The sequence below is a fragment of the Panthera uncia genome, chromosome C2, assembly GCF_023721935.1.
Source record: "Panthera uncia isolate 11264 chromosome C2, Puncia_PCG_1.0, whole genome shotgun sequence".
Classification (NCBI taxonomy): domain Eukaryota; kingdom Metazoa; phylum Chordata; class Mammalia; order Carnivora; family Felidae; genus Panthera; species Panthera uncia.
This window is the reverse complement of record NC_064810.1, coordinates 122,215,474-122,234,776: the sequence shown is the minus strand read 5'-3', so window position 1 is coordinate 122,234,776 and position 19,303 is coordinate 122,215,474. Positions and strand designations below refer to the sequence as shown.

General features: G+C 37.4%; 1 protein-coding gene across 1 annotated transcript; it reads right to left on the bottom strand.

Annotated features, from left to right (window-relative positions):
• Window positions 1-6,751: 6,751 nt before the first annotated feature.
• DBR1 (debranching RNA lariats 1) lies at window positions 6,752-18,792 on the bottom strand. Its single transcript, XM_049628766.1, has 8 exons — window positions 18,435-18,792; window positions 17,701-17,825; window positions 16,264-16,344; window positions 14,006-14,091; window positions 11,980-12,204; window positions 9,103-9,183; window positions 8,709-8,854; window positions 6,752-7,989 (listed from the first exon to the last, which is right to left on the bottom strand). Exons 1-8 carry the CDS (start codon window positions 18,629-18,631, stop codon window positions 7,296-7,298), a joined length of 1,635 nt encoding a protein of 544 aa, XP_049484723.1. The 5' UTR covers window positions 18,632-18,792; the 3' UTR covers window positions 6,752-7,295.
• Between the last annotated feature and the right edge of the window lie 511 nt (window positions 18,793-19,303).

Sequence of the window (19,303 nt, the reverse complement as noted above, 5' to 3'; positions counted from 1 at the left end):
AATTTACAGAAACATTTTTATTCTTGTTGTTGCATTGTTGTTCTGTATTATATTTTTCTTACTGGTTATTGCTATTTTAGAAAAATGCTACTGATTTTTAAGGTTCTCTTTGTCTCTGGCAAACTTTCGTTGACCTTGTTTATGTCAATGAATCTTTTTATTTTGCTTTTTCCCTTTTTATATGAGTGATCTACATGTAGATGGCCTGCAAATAATGATGTTTCCTTTCCACTCTTGATATCTCTTATTTTCTTATTTTATAGCTTTGACCAAGGCCTCCAGTATTATATTAAACAATAGCTGTGAATCAAATGTCCCCTTGATTTGCTCCTATAGTAGTATATTCCTCTCATTTATCACACTGTAATAGTTGGGATTTCTTAATTATTGAGGTATTATTTTATTAATATTAATTTCCCTCATTGTACTATAAACTCCATGAAAGCTGGAATTATACCTGATTTTTCTCACCATTGTTTCCCTGGCATAGTGCCTGGGATGCATTTATCTCAATAAATATTTCTTGAATGAATAAATGAATGGCCTAAGCTGATAAATAAGAATTAAAGGAAATCATAATAGATAAGGGCCATAATTTTCTTATCTTGCCTTTTCCTCCCCTATTCCAATTACAAGCTCATTAACAGTCAGGAGCATATGTATCAGTCAGGGTATTTTGGTTGCAAGCACCAAAACTCTGGCTGGCTGAATTAAACAAGAGGGAAATTTACCGTAAGGAGATAAGGTGATGGGGATTAGAAGATGAAAGGAATCCTGAAACCCTATGCTTCGAAAAGAGCAACTCTGAGGGTGTAAGATAGATAATAGAAACTACTCAACAGTTCTGTCAGAGTGCCACTGCTGGAACTAATGAGCACCAACGATTTTCATCTTTTTATCTCTTTGATCAAGGGGTGCCTGGGTGGCTCAGCAAGTTAAGCATCTGACTTTGGATTTTGGCTCAGGTCATGATCCCAGGGTCATGGGATCGAGTAAGCCCTATGTTTGGCCCTACACTGAGTGTGGAATCGGCTTACTCTCTCTTCCCTTCTGCCCCTCTTCCTCGCTTATGCTTTCTCTCTCTAAAAATAAAAATTAAAAAAAAAATAATTAAAAAAAGTGGCATAACTAGGTCTCTATAAACAGTTCTTTATATTTTGTGAAAATATGCCCCTTGTCTGTGTTATGAGTTGCAAATATGTTCTTCCAGTTTGTCATTTGTCTTTTAACATTGTTTTTGGTGTTTTGTTTGCCATGCAAAAGTTATCTGTTTTTGTATAGAGTCAAAATGTATCAGTCTTTCCTTTTTACCGTGTCTGGATTTTGAGATACAGTTACAAAGGCTTTCCTCAATTCCAGATTATGAGAACATTTACCCAGGTTTTATATGGTATTTATATGTTTTCATTCTGCACATTTATATCTTTGGTCTATTTGGAGTTTATATATATAGTATATAACATATATTACATAAATATATGTAAATATTATAAAACATTTATATATAATATATGTTATTATATAATATATATAACAAGGGATTTTTATATTATATATAAAATAATATATATTTTTATATAGTTTATATATATTTATAGTTTATATATTATATATTTATATTTATAACATATATGTATCTATGTGTATGTGTGTGTATATATATATATACATATATATATATATATATATATAAAAGGGGTGTTTTGCTTCCAAATGGATATCCAGAGATCCAACTCTATTTATTTAAAACATCATCTTTTTCCTCAGTGATTAGAGACGCCACTGAAATCATATACTAACATTTCATATGTTTGGGCCTACTTCCAGTCTTTCTGTTCCAGTGGTCTGTCCATTCATTAACCAAAACACATTGCTTTAATTATAGAGGTTTTATATTATGTTTTAACAGCTCATATGGCTAGCATAATCTATTGCTCTTTTGGGGGATATTCCTGTCTGTTCTAAATTATTTATCCGCATGAACTTTAAAAGTAACTTGCCTAGCTCTAGGAAAAGAAACAAAAAATAAAAGCATGTGCTGATATTTTGATTGGGGTCATGTTAAATTTATGTGTTAACTTAGGAAGGACTGGCATCTTTAAAATGTTGGGTTTACCTATCGAAGGATAAGAGAGGTTTCCGTTAGTTCAAGTCTAATTTTGCATTTTTGTGTGTATTTTAAGGTTTTCCTCATTACAGGTTTTGTACATTTGTTATTATTTCTTTTTGATATTGTTTGTATTGCACCAGTCAATGGTAATTGTGTATGTGAAACCTATTGCTTTGTAGGTCAATTTTTATCTTATTACTTTGTTGTATTAGTTTTAATTTTGATTTTCCTGTTTTCCACCTAAATGTTCAGTTCATCTCTATATAGCTGTCTCTTCCTTTGCAATCTTGATTTCCCTGTTTTCTTTCATCTGTTTTGTTTTTGTTTTGTTTTTTGTAAATTTGTATTTATTTTGACAGAGAGAGCTTGCACACAAGCCGGGGAGGGGCAGAGAGAAAGGAAGAGAGAGAACCCCAAGCTGGCTTCTTGCTGTCAGCAAAGAGCCTGAAAGTGCTCATGAACCAGGAAGTCATGACCTGAGCTGAGATCAAGTCAGGCACTTAACCGACTGAGCCACCCAGGTGTCCCTTTGGTCTAATTGTTTTGCTCTTTACACCAACACAATGTTAAAATGTAACGGAGGTAGTAGGGATCCTGTCTTTTTCCTTGACCTTCTGCTTACTTTCCCTTGATGAGAACACTTACAGTGTTTCCCCATGAAACAAGATGCTAGATTTTACTTTTTACAAAATCAGAAATGGGTGTGGAATTTTGCCAAAGGCCTTTTCATCATCAATGGAGATAATCATGATGTTTGTTCTTAGAGCTATCACTGTGTGGGTTATATCAACACATTTCCTAATACTGAACCATTTTTGTATCAGTCATGCTTAAAATGCGCTATAAATTGTTTGCTAATGTTTTGTTTAGGACTTCGGCAGCAATAGTCATATGTGGGTTTTGGTTTTTTTTGCAAATTATCAGATTTAGGTATCATCGCCATACTTGCTTCATAAAAAGAAAACTAAACTTCCCTTTATTTTTCTACATTTTGGAAGTTTACCTAACATTAGGGATTATCTGGCCTTTAGAAGATTTGGTACTTTCCTCCTGAGAGCATCTGAGCCAACTGCTTTTTCATGGGAGTTGATCCTTTGAGAACTTTCTCTATTCCTTCTGTGGAATTTTTTTTCACTTTCTACCTCTAATAGGATGAATTTCAGTAAATTCTATTTTCCTAGGAAAGTAATCATTTATCAAATTTATCTGTACCCAGTTATGAGAGTATCCCCGTATTTACTTGAATACCCTGTTTTACTGGTTACTTATCTCTTTTATTTCTTTGGCATTTGTGCCAAATCATGATTAGACAAGCTAGAGGACTGTCTTTTTTTATTATTATTTACTTTGAGAACCATCATTAATGAACTCTGTTATTTTATACATAATTACTTTCTGCTTTTATCTTTATTAAACAATCTCTAGCAGATCAAATTCAACAGCATATAAAAAGAATAATTCACCATGATCAAGTGGGATTCATTCCTGAGCTGCAGGATTGGTTCAATATTCACAAAGTAATCAATGTGATACATCACATTAATAAAAGAAAAGAAAAGAACCATATGATCCTGTCAATAGATGCAGAAAAATCATTTGACAAAATAAAGGATCGTTTCTTAATAAAAACCCTCAAGAAAGTTGGGATAGAAGGAACATACTTAAACATCATAAAAGCCATTTATGAAAAGCCAACAGCTAATATCATCCTCAATGGGGAAACATTGACAGCTTTCCCCCTGAGATCAGGAGCACAACAGGGATGTCCACTCTCACCACTGCTTAACATAGTGTTGGAAGTCCTAGCATCAGCAATCAGACAACAAAATGAAATCAAAGGCATCAAAATTGGCAAAGATGAAGTCAAACTCTCACTTTTCGCAGACGACATGATACTCTACATGGAAAATGTGACAGACTCCACCAAAGTCTGCTAGAACTGATACATGAATTCAGCACAGTCGCAGGGTACAAAATCAATGTACAGAAATCAGTTGCATTTTTATACACCAATAATGAAGCAACAGAAAGAGAAATAAAGAAACGGATCCCATTCACAATTGCACCAAGAACCATAAAATAGCTAGGAATAAACCCAACCAAAGATGTAAAAGATCTTCATGCTGAAAACTATAGAAAGCTTATGAAGGAAATTGAAGAAGACACAAAGAAATGGAAAAACATTCCATGCTCACGGATTGGAAGAATAAATATTGTTAAAATGTCAATACTATGCAAAGCAATCTACACATTCAATGCAATCCCAATCAAAATTGCACCAGTATTCTTCTCAAAGCTAGAACAGACAATCCTAAAATTTGTATGGAACCACAAAAGACTCCAAATAGCCAAGGTAATATTGAAGAAGAAAACTAGAGGGAAGCATCACAATCCCAGGCTTTAGCCTGTACTACAAAGTTGTAATCAACAAGACAGCATGGTATTGGCATAAAACAGACACATAGACCAATGGAATAGAATAGAGAACCCAGAATTGGACCCACAAATGTATGGCCAACTAATCTTTGACAAAGCAGGAAAGAATATCCAATGGAAAAAAGACAGTCTCTTTAACAAATGGTGCTGGGAGAACTGGACAGCAACATGCAGAAGAATGAAACTAGACCACTTTCTAACACTATTTAAAAAAATAAACTCAAAATGGATAAAGGACCTGAACGTGAGACAGGAAACCATCAAAACCCTAGAGGAGAAAGCAAGGAAAAAAACCTCTGACTTCAGCCGCAGCAATTTCTTACTCGACACATCTCCAAAGGCAAGGGAATTAAAAGAAAAAAATGAACTATTGGGACTTCATCAAGATAAAAAACTTCTGCACGGCAAACAATTAACAAAAACTAAAAGGCAACCAACGGCATGGGAAATGGTATTTGCAAATGGCACATTGGATAAAGGGCTAGTATCCAAAATCTATAATGAACTCACCAAACTCCACACCCGAAAAACAAATAATCCAGTGAAGAAATGGGAAGAAAAGAATGGATGCTTTTCTACTGAAGACATCCAGATGGCCAATAGACACATGAAAAGATGCTCAACATCACTCCTCATCAGGGAAACACAAATTAAAACCACATTGAGATACCACCTCACGCCAGTCAGAGTGGCTAAAATGAACAAATCAGGAGACTATAGACGCTGGAGAGGATGTGGAGAAACGGGAACCCTCTTGCACTGTTGGTGGGAATGCAAACTGGTGCAGCTGCTCTGGAAAACAGTGTGGAGGTCCCTCAAAAAGTTAAAAATAGATCTACCCTATGACCCAGCAATAGCACTGCTGAGAATTTACCCAAGGGATACAGGAGTGCCGATGCATAGGGGCACTTGTACCCCAATGTTTACAGCAGCACTTTCAACAATAGCCAAATTATGAAAAGAGCCTAAATGTCCATCCACTGACGAATGGATAAAGAAGATGTGGTTTACATATACAATGGAATTGTACTTGGCAATGAGAAAGAATGAAATCTGGTAATTTGCAGCAATGTGGATGGAACTGGGGGTATTATGCTAAGTGAATTAAGTCAGGCAGAGAAAGGATACCATATGTTTTCACTCATATGTGGATCCTGAGAAACTTAACAGAAGACGGGATGGGAAGGGGGAAAATAGTTACAGAGAGGGAGGAGGCAAACCATAAGAGACTTAAATACTGAGAACAAACTGAGGGTGGATGGAGAGTAGGGGAGAGGAGAAAGTGGGTGATGGGCATTGAGGAGGGCACCTGTTGGGATGAGCACCAGGTGTTGTATGGAAACCAATTTGACAATAAATTATATTAAAAAAATAATTTCTGGGGGGAAAAAACCTAAATGTCAGAACTATGGGATTCCATTAAATCAGTGATGAGGAAAATCCTTTTGAAACTAAATGAAAACTAAAATAAGTAAATATTCAACTTAAAAAGGGAAAGAAAATGGATGGCAATAACGAGAAATTGCTCCACGTTCTTCAAGTCAGATGCTGACAAGATGGAAGCCAGTTGCTACAGCATTCTCCTAGGTTAATGACCCCTGGATTTGGACTGCTGTGGGATGACATCCCAGAATAGTTTTTGGATTCATGACTCCTCATCCAAAGTGCAGGGTAACCATCTCCTCAGGTGATCCAGACATTTTTAACCAGAGACAGGAGGGAGGGATAGTTTTTCCATGTGGATCTTTAAAAATACTTTAGTAGTAGGGTGCCCGGGTGGCTCAGTCATTTAAGTGTCCGACTCGTGGTTTTAGCTCAGGTCATGATCTCAACAGTTCGTGAGACAGAGCTCCACTTAGGGCTCTGCACTCACAGCACAGAGCCTGCTTGGGATTCTCTCTCTTTCTTTTTGCCTCTCCCCTGCTCGCATGCATGTGCTCGCTTGCTCTCTCTCTCTCTCTCTCAGAATAAATAAACATTAAAAATAAAATACTCTACTACTGACGAGCCACATGATACAGCACAAGGGGCAGCATTTGTGCAATTCAATCCCTGATAGTAATTAATACTAAGATTAACTGTGTCAAAAATGACCTGTACAGTTACTACAGTCACCTTAAAATTAAAGCGAAAGCTAAACTATGCCAAAATCAACAAGGTTATATTCATCTCAGCAATTAAATGTAAAACTTTGTTTGCCAATGTTTAGTATTTAAAGTAATTTATTTCCTGAAACCTTACCTACCATCTTCAATTTCAATTATATTTGACAGACATTAAGAGCAGACCAGGGAAAATATTTATAATAAATAAAATGAAAGCATACAAAATCGTACATGCAATAATGACTTTGCAAAACCAAATATAAAGATGCCATATTTTATACACAAAAATATTCACAGTGGTAGTAACTCCTCAAAAGTAGAAATTCCGGTCTTACTCATCTTTATAGTGCCATTTTACAGAAAAGTGCCTGGTACAGAGTAGGTATCCCGTGAGTGTTTCCTGAAAATAATGAAAGTGAATGGTATACGTCTTCAAAAAAAAAAGGTACTCAATCAAGTAAATATATAAAATTTTAATATTTTTATCTGAAATATACAAAGGCCTAAAGACAAAGTCAATACCTAACTAAAATTCTCTCATGTAACTTCATTATTACAAAGTTAAGTCTTGAGTGTCAAAAATCCGACTCTAAAAATATGGTCTTAAAAATCACATATCTACATATAATACTAAGTAAATTGTCTTATGCTGCATCGTCATCATCCACTGCAGCATAGATGGCTTGATTCCTCCTCTTAATTTTCTTTCTTTGTTCAGGTTCATGTTCGTCACTCAGCCTCTTCAGGGGCAACTCGGTTAAGTCTTTTCCATCCTCCAACTCCAAAGCCTCACCAGGCTTCCCCTCTCTGCCATCTGGGGAACCCAATGTATCATCAGAAGATACAGTCATGGAACCTGGCAAGATCCTGACATCAGAGAAGCTGGCGGAGAAGTCAGAAGCTTGATCAGAAGAAGGCTCTACAGACGGTGTGTTCATGTCACTGTGTGTACTTACGATACTATCCTCATCCTCCTCTTCTTCATCTAGCATTATTTCATCTGGATTAATAGAGGACAGGGCAGACGTGTCTGTGTTATATTCACTACGGTCTTCACCAGAGTCATTACTCTCCAGGTCCTCCTGTTCTTCATATTCACCACACAAGTGATGTTCTTCCTTGGCCTTCTGCAGCCTGACGTTTATGTCAGTGATGCCAAGCTGGGCACAAAATTCAGTAGTTTGAGGATTGATCCTATGCACCAACTGCATTTGTGTCTGTGGTCTGCTAGGGTCATAACAAGCAGCTGTTATGCTGAAGTTACATGGAACTCTGAGGTCATGATTCAGTATTTCCAATACTTTGTTCATAGCTTCTTCTGTTGCACTATAATCCCACCTACAAAAGTCCAAAACAATAGCTTTTTACATTTTATCAGCCTCAGACAACAAATGGTAAGATCTAACTGTGGACTTCAGGTGTAAGGATAAAATCTAAACCACATATAAAAATTCCGTTTAATAAAATTACAGTTAATTTACCAAAGGACCATTCTGAAATAAAAACAATTCTTAGAAAAAGCTCTTCTTGGGGTGCCTGGGTGGCTTAGTTGGTTAAGCATCCAAATCTTGGTTTTAGCTCCAGTCACAATCTCATGGTTCATGAGTTCAAGTTCCATGTCATCAGGCTCTGTGCTGACAGCTTGGGATTCTCTCACTCTTCTCTCTGCCCCTACCCCATTCTCACTCGTGGTCTCTCTCTCTCTCAAAATAAATAAATAAAATTTTTAAAAAAGAAAAAAGAAAAAGCTGTTCTTAACTCACACTCTAAAATAAGCATAAGTTACTTTAATGTGTGAACCAAATCATCACCACATTACAGTTTTATACACGCTTATTAATTTATGTGCTAATTTGGGTTGGTACTCAATAGCCCATTTTCTTACATCCCTTAGATGGAAAATTTGTAGTTTTCCGTACCAGTCAGTAACCCTTGAATTATTCTGACACTCATTTAACAATAATTCCCTTGATTTAAGAAAAAAAAAAAAAAAAAGGTGGAGGGGACAAAAAATCATGCATGCACCAGAGAGAGCAAACCCTAAATGTCAGACTTACCTTGTATGCAGGCCATTATTTTCAGGCATATTCCATAGACGCCCAGTCACATTAATAAGATCATCAGTAGCCCTTAGAACAGTGAGCCACTCAATATCATACTCCAAGTACTCAGAAGCACTGGGGTCATGTTCTATTTCTATTACCTATAGGAAGAAATTGATAATTTTAAGAAAAACATTTCTATTTTTAATATGCTAAGAATTTCAGTATAACAATAAAATTTAAAAGGAATTTAATTTAGTAGCTTAAAAACACTAATGTAACATATTCCAAAATTCTCACAATACATAAATTATAAAGAGCACAAATAAATTCTGAAGGGAAAATTAATTTTTTTTTAATCATTGGAAGAGCAAAACTATATTGCAAAGTTATTTCATTTTCTTTTTACCTGAAGAAAGTCTCTATGTGGTAAGCATTTGTCCAAGGCTAAAAATTTTGTTGCTTTGGCCGTCTGTTCTTTATCCTTGGCCTACAAATATGAACCATAATTTTAAAAAGAATGTTAAATTTTTTTTTTAATGTTTACTTATTTTTGAGAGAGAGACAGAGTATGAGCAGATAAGGAGCAGAGAGAGAGAGAGACACATAATCCAAAGCAGGCTCCAGGCTATGAGCTGACAGCACAGAACCCTACACAGGGCTCGAACCCGCGAGCCATGAGATCATGACCTAAGCCAAAGTTGGCCACTTAACTGACTGAGCCACCCAGGCAGCCCCAGAAAGAATGTTAAATCATCACAGTAATTCATACACAGAATAGGATGGAAACAATCTTTATTAAACATACCCCTAAGTTATGTGTCAAAGCAACAACTGTCACTTTTCCAAAATAAGTTAGTTCTGCAACCACTTGTGTAATAACAGGCGATGCACTTAAACTCTCTGGGCTTCAACTTCCTTACAAAAGTCAAAGCAGACACTAATGCTGATGATAATGCCAGTGCTGAATCAAAGTATATAACGCAAAGGCTAAGATAACAGAAGAGCTGAAAAGTAATCTGGCAGAGCTAAAACTATATAACTTTTAAAAGAAATTATAAGGAAAAATCTTTATAAACTTGGGTTAGGCAAATATTTCTTAGATACAACACCAAAAGTTGATGGGATACATTCACAGAATGAAATATTCAACAATAAAAATGAAAGAAATACTAATACTTGCTACACGAATGAACCTCAAAAACACACAAACAAAAGAAACCACGTGCCAATGACTATAGACTTTGATCCCACTTATATAAATTTCAAAGAGGGCAAATCCACAGAGACACAGAACAGATTAGTGCCTGGGGCTGAGAGCGGGAACAAGGACTGACAGCAAACAGCACAGCAAACAGGCACAAGACATCTTTTAGGGTGTTGGAAATGTTCTAAAACTGGGCTATGTGCTGTTTGCTCTGGAAACCTCTGGAACTCTGGATATATGCTAAAATTCACTGAATTGTACATTTAAATAGGTGAATTTTATGACATGTAAATTATATTCCAAGTAAGCTATTTTGTAAAAACTGAATTGGCAGAAAAGAAACATGGGCAGGGGGTGATAGACTACAACATGAAGGTCATATTGGATGAAGTACAAAAGTGACTCACTGAGAACAGTAAGGCCCACGGAGAAAAAAGGACAGGAAGCAGCTATGGGACACCCTGCTGTGGGCCAGGTTTCAGTTCAATGGTGGTGACGGACTGAGAGGTGAAGGCACAGAGAGTGCAGGCAGATCTTGGCAGTGGGGCAGTTCTGAGACAAAAGGTGATCTTTGGTGTTGGTAAAGGGGCTGAAAGAGACCACTGGCAAAGGCAGTCAAGGTTGAGGAGCTAATTAAAAGGGACTGAACATATTCATTCAGAGATAGAACTCCCTGAGGCTGACAACCCAAGATGGAATGGGGGGAAAGAACCAAAGCCGATGGTTCAGTAAAAATCCAGGCCCTAGGATTTTGAGCGTGTCATGAGCCCTAGGGCATGTCATGAACCCTAGGAGACGGAAGAGAATAACAAAGACATAGAAAAGATGACTGATTTGAATGGATAACTTGGACATTTAAAGAGGATAATCACCTTGGCAGTGGTCCAAAGGAAGAGAAAAGGAGTAACCTTGCCTCTTTCTCCCAATGAAACTGGGGAGTGAGGATAAGCCCACAACAGAAAGGGCCCACAGGAATGTTTCCAAACAGAATTTTCCAAACTGTACTTGAAGAACATCATTAAAGTGCACTTCCACCACAGAAAAGAGTATGGTCAAGTTCAAGCAGCACTGCACCCCACACTCCACTCACTCTTGGAGAAAGACGATGCCCATCAGCACATTAAAGACTCTCAGGAATTCTATAGAAGAAGACTTCGAGAAGGAATTTCTAACCTTGTTAACCCAGCGTTTTCTAAATGTTTTCCCTATGGAATACTTTAGGTGGAAAGTCAGTCAGAATGGGAGGGGAAAAGAAACAACGATCTCCATAAAAGCCTAAGTTGAAGTTTCTATTTATTCTCTACCTTTCGTCAAGCACCATCACCCATGCAGCTACCCAAGGAAAATTCTGGGAGTCCCCCTCTGTCACCAAATCCTGATGATTCTGCCTGCAAAATCTCTCTGGAGATCGTGTTCTCTGTGTTCCCTCCCTGCCACAGGCTAGAACCTCATCTTATGCTTAAATAGCCTCTCTGCCTCCCATTTTACATTACTGTGATCCATACACAAAAATGCTACCAAACTAATCTTTCTAAAATCAAAGTCTGGTTTCACTACTCCCCAACTTTCCCCATTACCTTCTGGTTAAAACCTAAACTCCAGAACATGGCCCAGCAGGCAGTTAGGATGTCCTTCCAGCCTCATCTCTCCCTCCGCCTCAGCCGCAGGGACTGCTGCAGCCCCCAGCGCGCCACGCATTCAGACCTCTAGCCTTGGCACACACTGGGCTCCCTACCTACACTGCCCTCATATTCTACTGCTTCCTGGCACAATCAATTCCTTTGGAAAACCTTCTCAATCTCTTCATCTCTGTGTCTACATCCCCAATTCACCAGAGTCTGGTGTAGGCACTTCCACAGCATCATGGCACTTTTCACCACAAACTTATTGCTATCACTAATCACTAATAATAATACTTATTGCCTGCTTGTCTCTTCCCTGCCCCATGGATATGGAGTTACTCGAAAAAGCAAAGTTATCTTTGAGCTCTTTCTCTAAATTTACAACTGTGCCAACAGTGCCTTAGCCTACAGATATTTGTTAAGTGTTTGTCAAATCAAAGAATGTTCTGATTTCTACCTGATGCTGCATCAAGGCTGCAAACTTCACATGAAGGTGTGCGGAAAACCAGTAGGTAGGTTTTAAGTGCTCTAGAAGCTCTGAGGCAGCAGGACTTCCCAATGTGTTATTTTCCACTTCTTGTCGGAAAAAAGATTTAGTCTTAAGAAGTTGCTTCTTATCTCCATAATGATATATGCTTCTTGGCCAATCGTGAGATAAGAATATGTCCATAGGTTGCTTCAGCTTTAACAGAAAAAGAAAGAAAACCCAAAAACAGATTAGCCAAAAGCAATCCCCTACACTTTCTCTCCACCACCACACCATTGTTTAACCGCTTAGATCTTTAGATTTCTATGTAATTCATTCTAAGCAAACTTTATTTAAGAAGGTCACAGAAATACTAAGAAATGCTAAACTCCTCACTCATGTAAGCAAGGAGAAAAAGCTTTCTCTTTACCTCACAAATCATCCTTATATTCTATGGCAAGGCAGGTCAACAGAGACATACTTTGATCTAACTGCCAACTAGCTATGGTCTTTAATATAGGGTTTCTGAAATATACAATAACCATTATTCTTGTCACTTTTAGTAAAGGAACTGTTTTAAGATACAGAGAGACACAGATTTCATGAGATCTCTAATGTAAATAATATAGTAAAACCCAAAGATAAATTCCTTTTTTTTCTAATGGACTCATAGAACATACATGTAAAAAATACTGTTTGCTACATAAATTATACTAGAGGTATTCAAGGTAGCTGGTGTCTTCATGGGGAGGCTACAAAATATACTCCATACATTACACATCCCCAGCACCTTCAAGTAATCGGCAACAAAACTTGGAAAACTAAATTAAAATAATTTATGTGTTCAAGACAATACAAGATAAAGGATACGAATAATCGCTGAATAACTGATTCGGGCAGTAAGTGTGATGAAAATTCAGAGAAGAGTGATGGCTTTAAACTAGAAAACTGGTATCTAAGCTGGGTCGTCAAACACTGGTAGGACTGAGATGGGTGAAAGGGAAAAAGGATTCAAGGTAGGGACCTGTTAGGAGTAGGACATTAAAGAAACGCCCACGAGCATCCTTAAGCTCCTGCAGAGGCTGTAGGCCATGGTGGGAAGGGTCTGACAGCTTCAGGCGACTCCACCACCTAACTCCTAGGGAATTCCCCGGAAGGCTACTTACCTTATCTGAGCCTTGATCTCTCATCCTTAATGTGACAAAGTTAGAGTAATACTTGCTGTACAGAATTGTGTGGCGATTACATGAAATGTCATGTGTGATAACTGCTTAGCCCAGTGTCAGGCATTTAATGGGTTCTCAAACAAAAACCTAGTGTCAGCTACTCTCTAGTTAAGCCAGTGTTCCAATACCACTTTCACAATTTTACCACATTCTCTATCTTCCTTACCATTATTTATTCCCTACTTAATACCATTATTTAAAATGAAATATTCTAGGGCGCCTGGGTGGCTCAGTCGGTTGAGCGTCCAACTTCGGCTCAGGTCATGATCTCACAGTCTGTGATTTCGAGCCCCGCATCAGGCTCTGTGCTGATGGCTCAGAGCCTGGAGCCTGCCTTAGATTCTGTGTCTCCCTCTCTCTCTGCCCCTCCCCTGTTAATGCTCTGTCTCTCTCTGTCTCAAAATACATAAAAACATTAAGAAAAAAAAAAATTTTTTTTAAATAAAAAAATTTAAAAAAATAAAATGAAATATTCTAATATTTTCTTTAAAGTATCACTTTATTCCAACATATATTCTTTAGCCTTATTCTAAGTAGTAATATACACAGTCATAGATTAAATGTTCTATTTTATTATTACTTCCTAAAATAAATGCATAACATTAGAATAAAAAAAAAATGTTCATCTGTGAACCTCCTAAAAGCAACTCAAGATCCAAACTTTAGAAATACTGAAGTATTCTATACTGAAATATTTCTTGGAAGTGGTATACCAAAATGATCAAAATACATTTTGGTACAGAATGACTTTAACATTTTTTCAAGTATGCTGCAATGTAACTTTTACATACCTGTTTTAATTTATAGACTTCAATATTTCTCACATGGTATATACTCCTTATTGTAGCTGGATTATAAGGGGGGCACTCAAAATGACCTTGAATTAAAGAAGAGAAATGAGCTATATTCAACTCCCTTAAATACGGCAAATACAAATAACATACACACACTTTTCCAAAACGGAGGTCTGTCATTAATGTTTTGGTTCTTAAAAATTCTATGAAAACACTGCTCTTAAAAGGCTGGTATTAAAAAAAAAAAAAAAAAAAAAGTTGGTATTTTCTACTAATGAGTGATCACTAACTATAAATCTAAATAATTGAGGGGCTTATGATTTTTTAAATTAAATTATAATTTGGAATACGTTGTTTATTCATATAGTTTAAAATTTAAGAGATATCATCAGAAAGGAATAAAAAGTAACCAGTGATGCCCAGGGCTGGGGTGGGAGCAGGGATTAACTACAAAACTTTTGGGAATACTAGAAATGTTTTAAATCTGGATGGTTGCACAACCCTACATAAATTTACCAAAATCACGACATTGTATACTTACGATAGTATGTAAGTTTTATCTCAACAAAGCTGATAAAACAATGGGAGGCAGGGATCCTCCTATTCCTACTAACTACTAACACTACCTAGAGGAAACTCAAGTTAATCAGGTTTTAGTATTTTATTCCAGGGACATCATCTATGCATTTAATACACAAACTTCTTTATCCTCTCTCTCTTTTTTTTTTTTTTACACAAATAGCAGTATAGTTGAAACATGTTCTGTGCCTTGTTTTTTTTTCACTTAACTTGGAGTTCTTTGTGTATCAGTTACACATAGAGTTGCTTTCTTCTACTTTTTTAAAAAATTAGCTTCATAGCATTGCATTGTATAGTTTTATCATGATAGAGTTATGTTAGAGTTAATTACTTTGTACCTTTTGCCATTACAAACAAGGCTGAAATAATAAATGTGTACACATCATCTTGCATGTGTGGAATATATCTGTACATTAAATTCCTGAAGTAGAACTCCTGGGTCAGAGTACTTTTATCATTTCCACAGATTACCAGCTGTCCTCCAAAGAGTGGAGGACAGTTTGCACTCACACCTGCCATGAAGGAGACAGCCTATTTTTGTACTCCCCTGTCAATAGTTTAGAATCATGGGAAGCAGGGCAGCAGGGAACAGATCTGTGATTTAACAGTTACACAGAGGATGTAAGTTTTAGCTGCCAACTTAATTCATAAAACTTTGAAATCAATGTAAACTCAAGCTATTCCTTTAAGATCAATTTTTTCAGATACAATGGAATAAATGAATGCACTGCGATATGCTTCTATAATAGAATACTATTCACAAATTAAAATGAATGTATCAACATGGATTTCAAAAACACATTAAACAATGAAACAAGTTGCAGAAATATACATGCAAAATGATACATTCATATGAAATTTACAACATGCTACATTGTACACTGTTTAAAGCTGTTATGTATCTGGTAATGACATAATCAAGCAAATAACAAACACCAAATTCAGAAGAGTGACTCCTGGTAAGGAAAGGGAAGGATAAAAGGAGAATAAGACTGAGAACAGATAAACTATGAGCTCTGACTGAATCTGTACTATTTCTTTAAAATCCTGACTGGAGTGCCTGGGTGGCTCAGTCCGTTAAGCGTCAGACTCTTGATTTTAGTTCAGGTCATGATCTCATGGTTGTGAGATCGAGCCCCCCATGGATCCTGCTTGAGATTCTATCCTTCCCTCTCCCTCTGCTCCACCCCTGCTCACACATTCTCTCCCTCTCTCAAAAAATAAATAAAACAAAATAAAATCTAACTAAAAGTGGCGAAACGCTAAGACTTGAAAAAACTAGATGGTGGATACAAAGATAATTTGTTCTAGTACTCTCAAATTTTTCATATGTATAAAATAAAGTACTTCAGGGGTGACTTGGTGGCTCAGTCGGTTAAGCATCCGACTTCATTCAGCACAGGTCATGATCTCGCAGTCCATGGGTTCAAGCCCCACGTCAGACTCTGTACTGACAGCTCAGAGCCTGGAGGCTGCTTCAGATTCTGTGTCTCCCTCTCTCTCTGCTGTTCCCCAACTCACACTCTGTCTCAAAAATAAACATACATTAAAAACATTTTTTTTTAAGTAGTCAGTTCAGAGAAAAAATTCCATGAAAAAGTCAAACTATATATTATGCTTAAGTTAGTCTGACAGATGCAAGTTCTAAAATTTAAAAACAATTCTCAGAACAATACCTTTTCGATAGTCATGAGATTTAAAGATACCAGAGATTCCACCAATCCTTACACCTCGGTATTTTACTACACCAGCCAAACCTGAAAAAGTACGCAGTTAAATAAAATTACCATAGGCAGAAGCAATCTCTTTACTAACTAAAACAACAGTTTGAAGGCGTAGAACTCCATGCAGTCCTAAAATTATTTGAAAATTAAATATCAAGATGAAGTTACTCTTTCACATAGCAATATGCCAACAATATAAGAGGCAGACTAGGGATGAAAGGCCTAGAAGCAGATCAGGGAAGATACTAAGCAGAAAGGAAGGGTCAATGAGATTAGGTATGTTAAGAGAAAAATAGACATAATTTGGTACTTAGTCAAATATTACAGTGGGCTGGCAGGGAAATAAGGAAAAGTGTCCTATGATGGATTTATAGGTTATACACCTGAAAGTCAACAGGTATAAAGTATAAATAGCCTGCAGTTTCTATATTTTATTTCTGATTGATCATCTTCAAACATCTTTTCACAATATTACAGTTGTCAACAGAACAATCAGTAATGAAGTAGATAAATTATATTTCTGAAGTTATCATGTCATCATTAGAGCTGAAAACATTTAAGCGAAGAAAAGAATGGACTAAATAGTCTAACAGGACTAAAATTGAACCTGAATCTAATCCGGTTGTAAATCTAAACACAGATTACAGGTAATGCAGAGGATAAAAGGAACACATTAAACAATATAAGAAATTCCAATCAGCTAAATCCAGAACACAGGAAATTCTACAAGAAAAAGTTCCCATTTTCTTCAACAAATAACAAGCATGGGTAGGAGAGAAAAGGGACACTTACAGCCTAAGAGACTTCAGAATCATGACAAGCAAATGAAATGTGCAGGCCTCATTTGGATTCTATTTGAACAAGTCAAACAAAGTAAAACAAACATCTTTGTGATAATCACAGAAATCTGAACATGAACTAAGCAATAAATAATGAGGAATTACAGTTACTTAAGTAAAAGTTTAGAGGGGAGTGGGGTTGAAATAAGGATGGCAGAATGATAATAGTTGTTGAAACTGGTTAACATGTACAGAGATTCATTATACTATTCTCTATTCTTCTGTATGTTTAACAATTTCCATCATAATAAGTTTGAGTTTTCTCAATCAACAGAAAGAGTAAGAAAAAATAAAGGGATTGCAAATAGTACATAAGGCCTTTGCATTTTTTACTATGTTTTACTATCTATATTGCTTAAAATACTAGAAGCATGGACATATTTTCATAATTACCTACTTAAATTAACCATTCTAATTACAGTTTCATGATTAACTATTTAAATTAAGAGACATTTCGCAAACACCATATAGCTCAAGATGCTGCCTGTTATACAAATCCTAACAGGCGCTTCCATTACAAACAAAGCAAGAAATTACCCAGAACACATACCTAAATAATAAATGTTTGGCGCTACCCAGCCACCATAGGGTAACTCTTGCAAATGATTTGAGGCTTCATGGTTTCCCCCAATGAAAATTGTGAGAACTGGGGCCTTTTTTTCACCGGAGTAATACCTAGAACACAAGAGTAAAGTTGTCGGTTGGCATAGCAGAAATCAAGCATAGAGAAAAGCAATTAGGCATGCCCATGCAATCGGGCATAGCAGAAAAGCAAAATAAGGCCCAAAGGAGATATTTGAGCTCATTATATAAAAAGCTCTTTCTAAGTGAATTGCCTATACTTGTTCTTAAGAATGAAGGTCTGCCACCTTGGGTTTAAAGCCAGTGTACGTTCAATGAACTTTGTCAGTTCTTAACCTTAGCTTCTAGAACGCGGACGAGCACAGAGGAGGCGTCCAATAAAAACTCTTGCATCAGTAAACAGACTAGTCCCAGAGTCCTATCAAGTGCAAGGTAGATTACCCTGTCAGCTTCTTCCTCCAGGTTTTCCCCTCAGGCTTCGATCCCTTCCGAAACAGATAAGACAGGTGAAAGGAAAAGAGAAAAGTGACATTTACGAAGCACCAGTTCCTAGACACAGCGTGAACAAAGAAGGTAAGTAAGGGAGACAGCGAGTCAGTGGCAGGGGGAATTCGAATCCAGCCCGGGTTCTCTTCCACTCACTCACTGCCGGCTAGTCACGCCTCGCACCGCTGGGTCTGAGGCCCGGACCTCGCTGCTCACCTGTAGAAGGTCTGCATGTGGCGGTACTTGGGCGGCACGGCCATGCAACGCAGGTCGGCCTCGTTGCGCACCGCCTGGAAGTCGCCGCAGCACAGCAAAAGGTCTATCGGCCCGGGGCCGCGCTTCTCCGCCAGCGCCAGCGTCTCATAGATCTTGTCCAGCTCGCCGTGGCAGCAGCCGGCCACAGCCACCCGCATCCTGCCGGCCGGAGACGGGGAGCGCTGCCCGCAAGCCCCTAGACCAGACCCAGCCTAGGCCGGCGAGCAAGGAGCAGACTGATCGCTCAGCTCCCGCCAACACTAACTGAGCACACGCCTCGCAGAGACGCCTGAAATAGAACCCACTTCCGGCTTCCAAATCTCGCGAGAGAGGATGGAGCGGGGCAAGAATTCCAGGATTTGAGACAGCTTTCAAATTGACTCGAGCTGTCTTCTTGGGTCTTTCAGTTTTAGCAGTCTGCCAGATGATAAAAATCAAAACCAGAATAGTTTTGTTTTGTTTTTTTAACACAGAAGTAGTTGTTTAGTTTGATAAAATTAAGCCAAACTAAAAAAGTGAGCCGGTGCGATTGGCTAATTCCTACGACGAACCTGTCAACGCAAAGATAATTGCCTAAGAGCGAATTAGAAATTAAAAGATTTTTGGAAAAAAAAACCGAACAACACACATCAAACCGAAAACTTTTAAATAAAACTTAAAAACTTACTGAATATTTTAAAATTATCCCACCGAAGGGTTTCTAAAATTATCAGTTTTTTTTTTTTTTTTTAAATGAGCAGGGGACTCTTTATTTTCCTACCAAATAGGTGTTTGCATAACTAGACTGCGAGCTCAATGAAAGCAGAAGAATGTCTCGAAAACATCCAGGA

What these genes read in the sequence shown, in the direction of transcription:
- DBR1 (XM_049628766.1), bottom strand. Translation starts at nt 18,631, where the DNA reads ATGCGGGTGGCTGTGGCCGGCTGCTGCCACGGCGAGCTGGACAAGATC. An exon ending in GCCAAACATTTATTATTTAG is followed by an intron (nt 16,345 to 17,700) that starts GTATGTGTTCTG and finishes GTACTTTTTCAG; the next exon opens with GTTTGGCTGGTGTAGTAAAA. An exon ending in CACATAGAGACTTTCTTCAG is followed by an intron (nt 8,855 to 9,102) that starts GTAAAAAGAAAA and finishes TTCTTCCTATAG; the next exon opens with GTAATAGAAATAGAACATGA.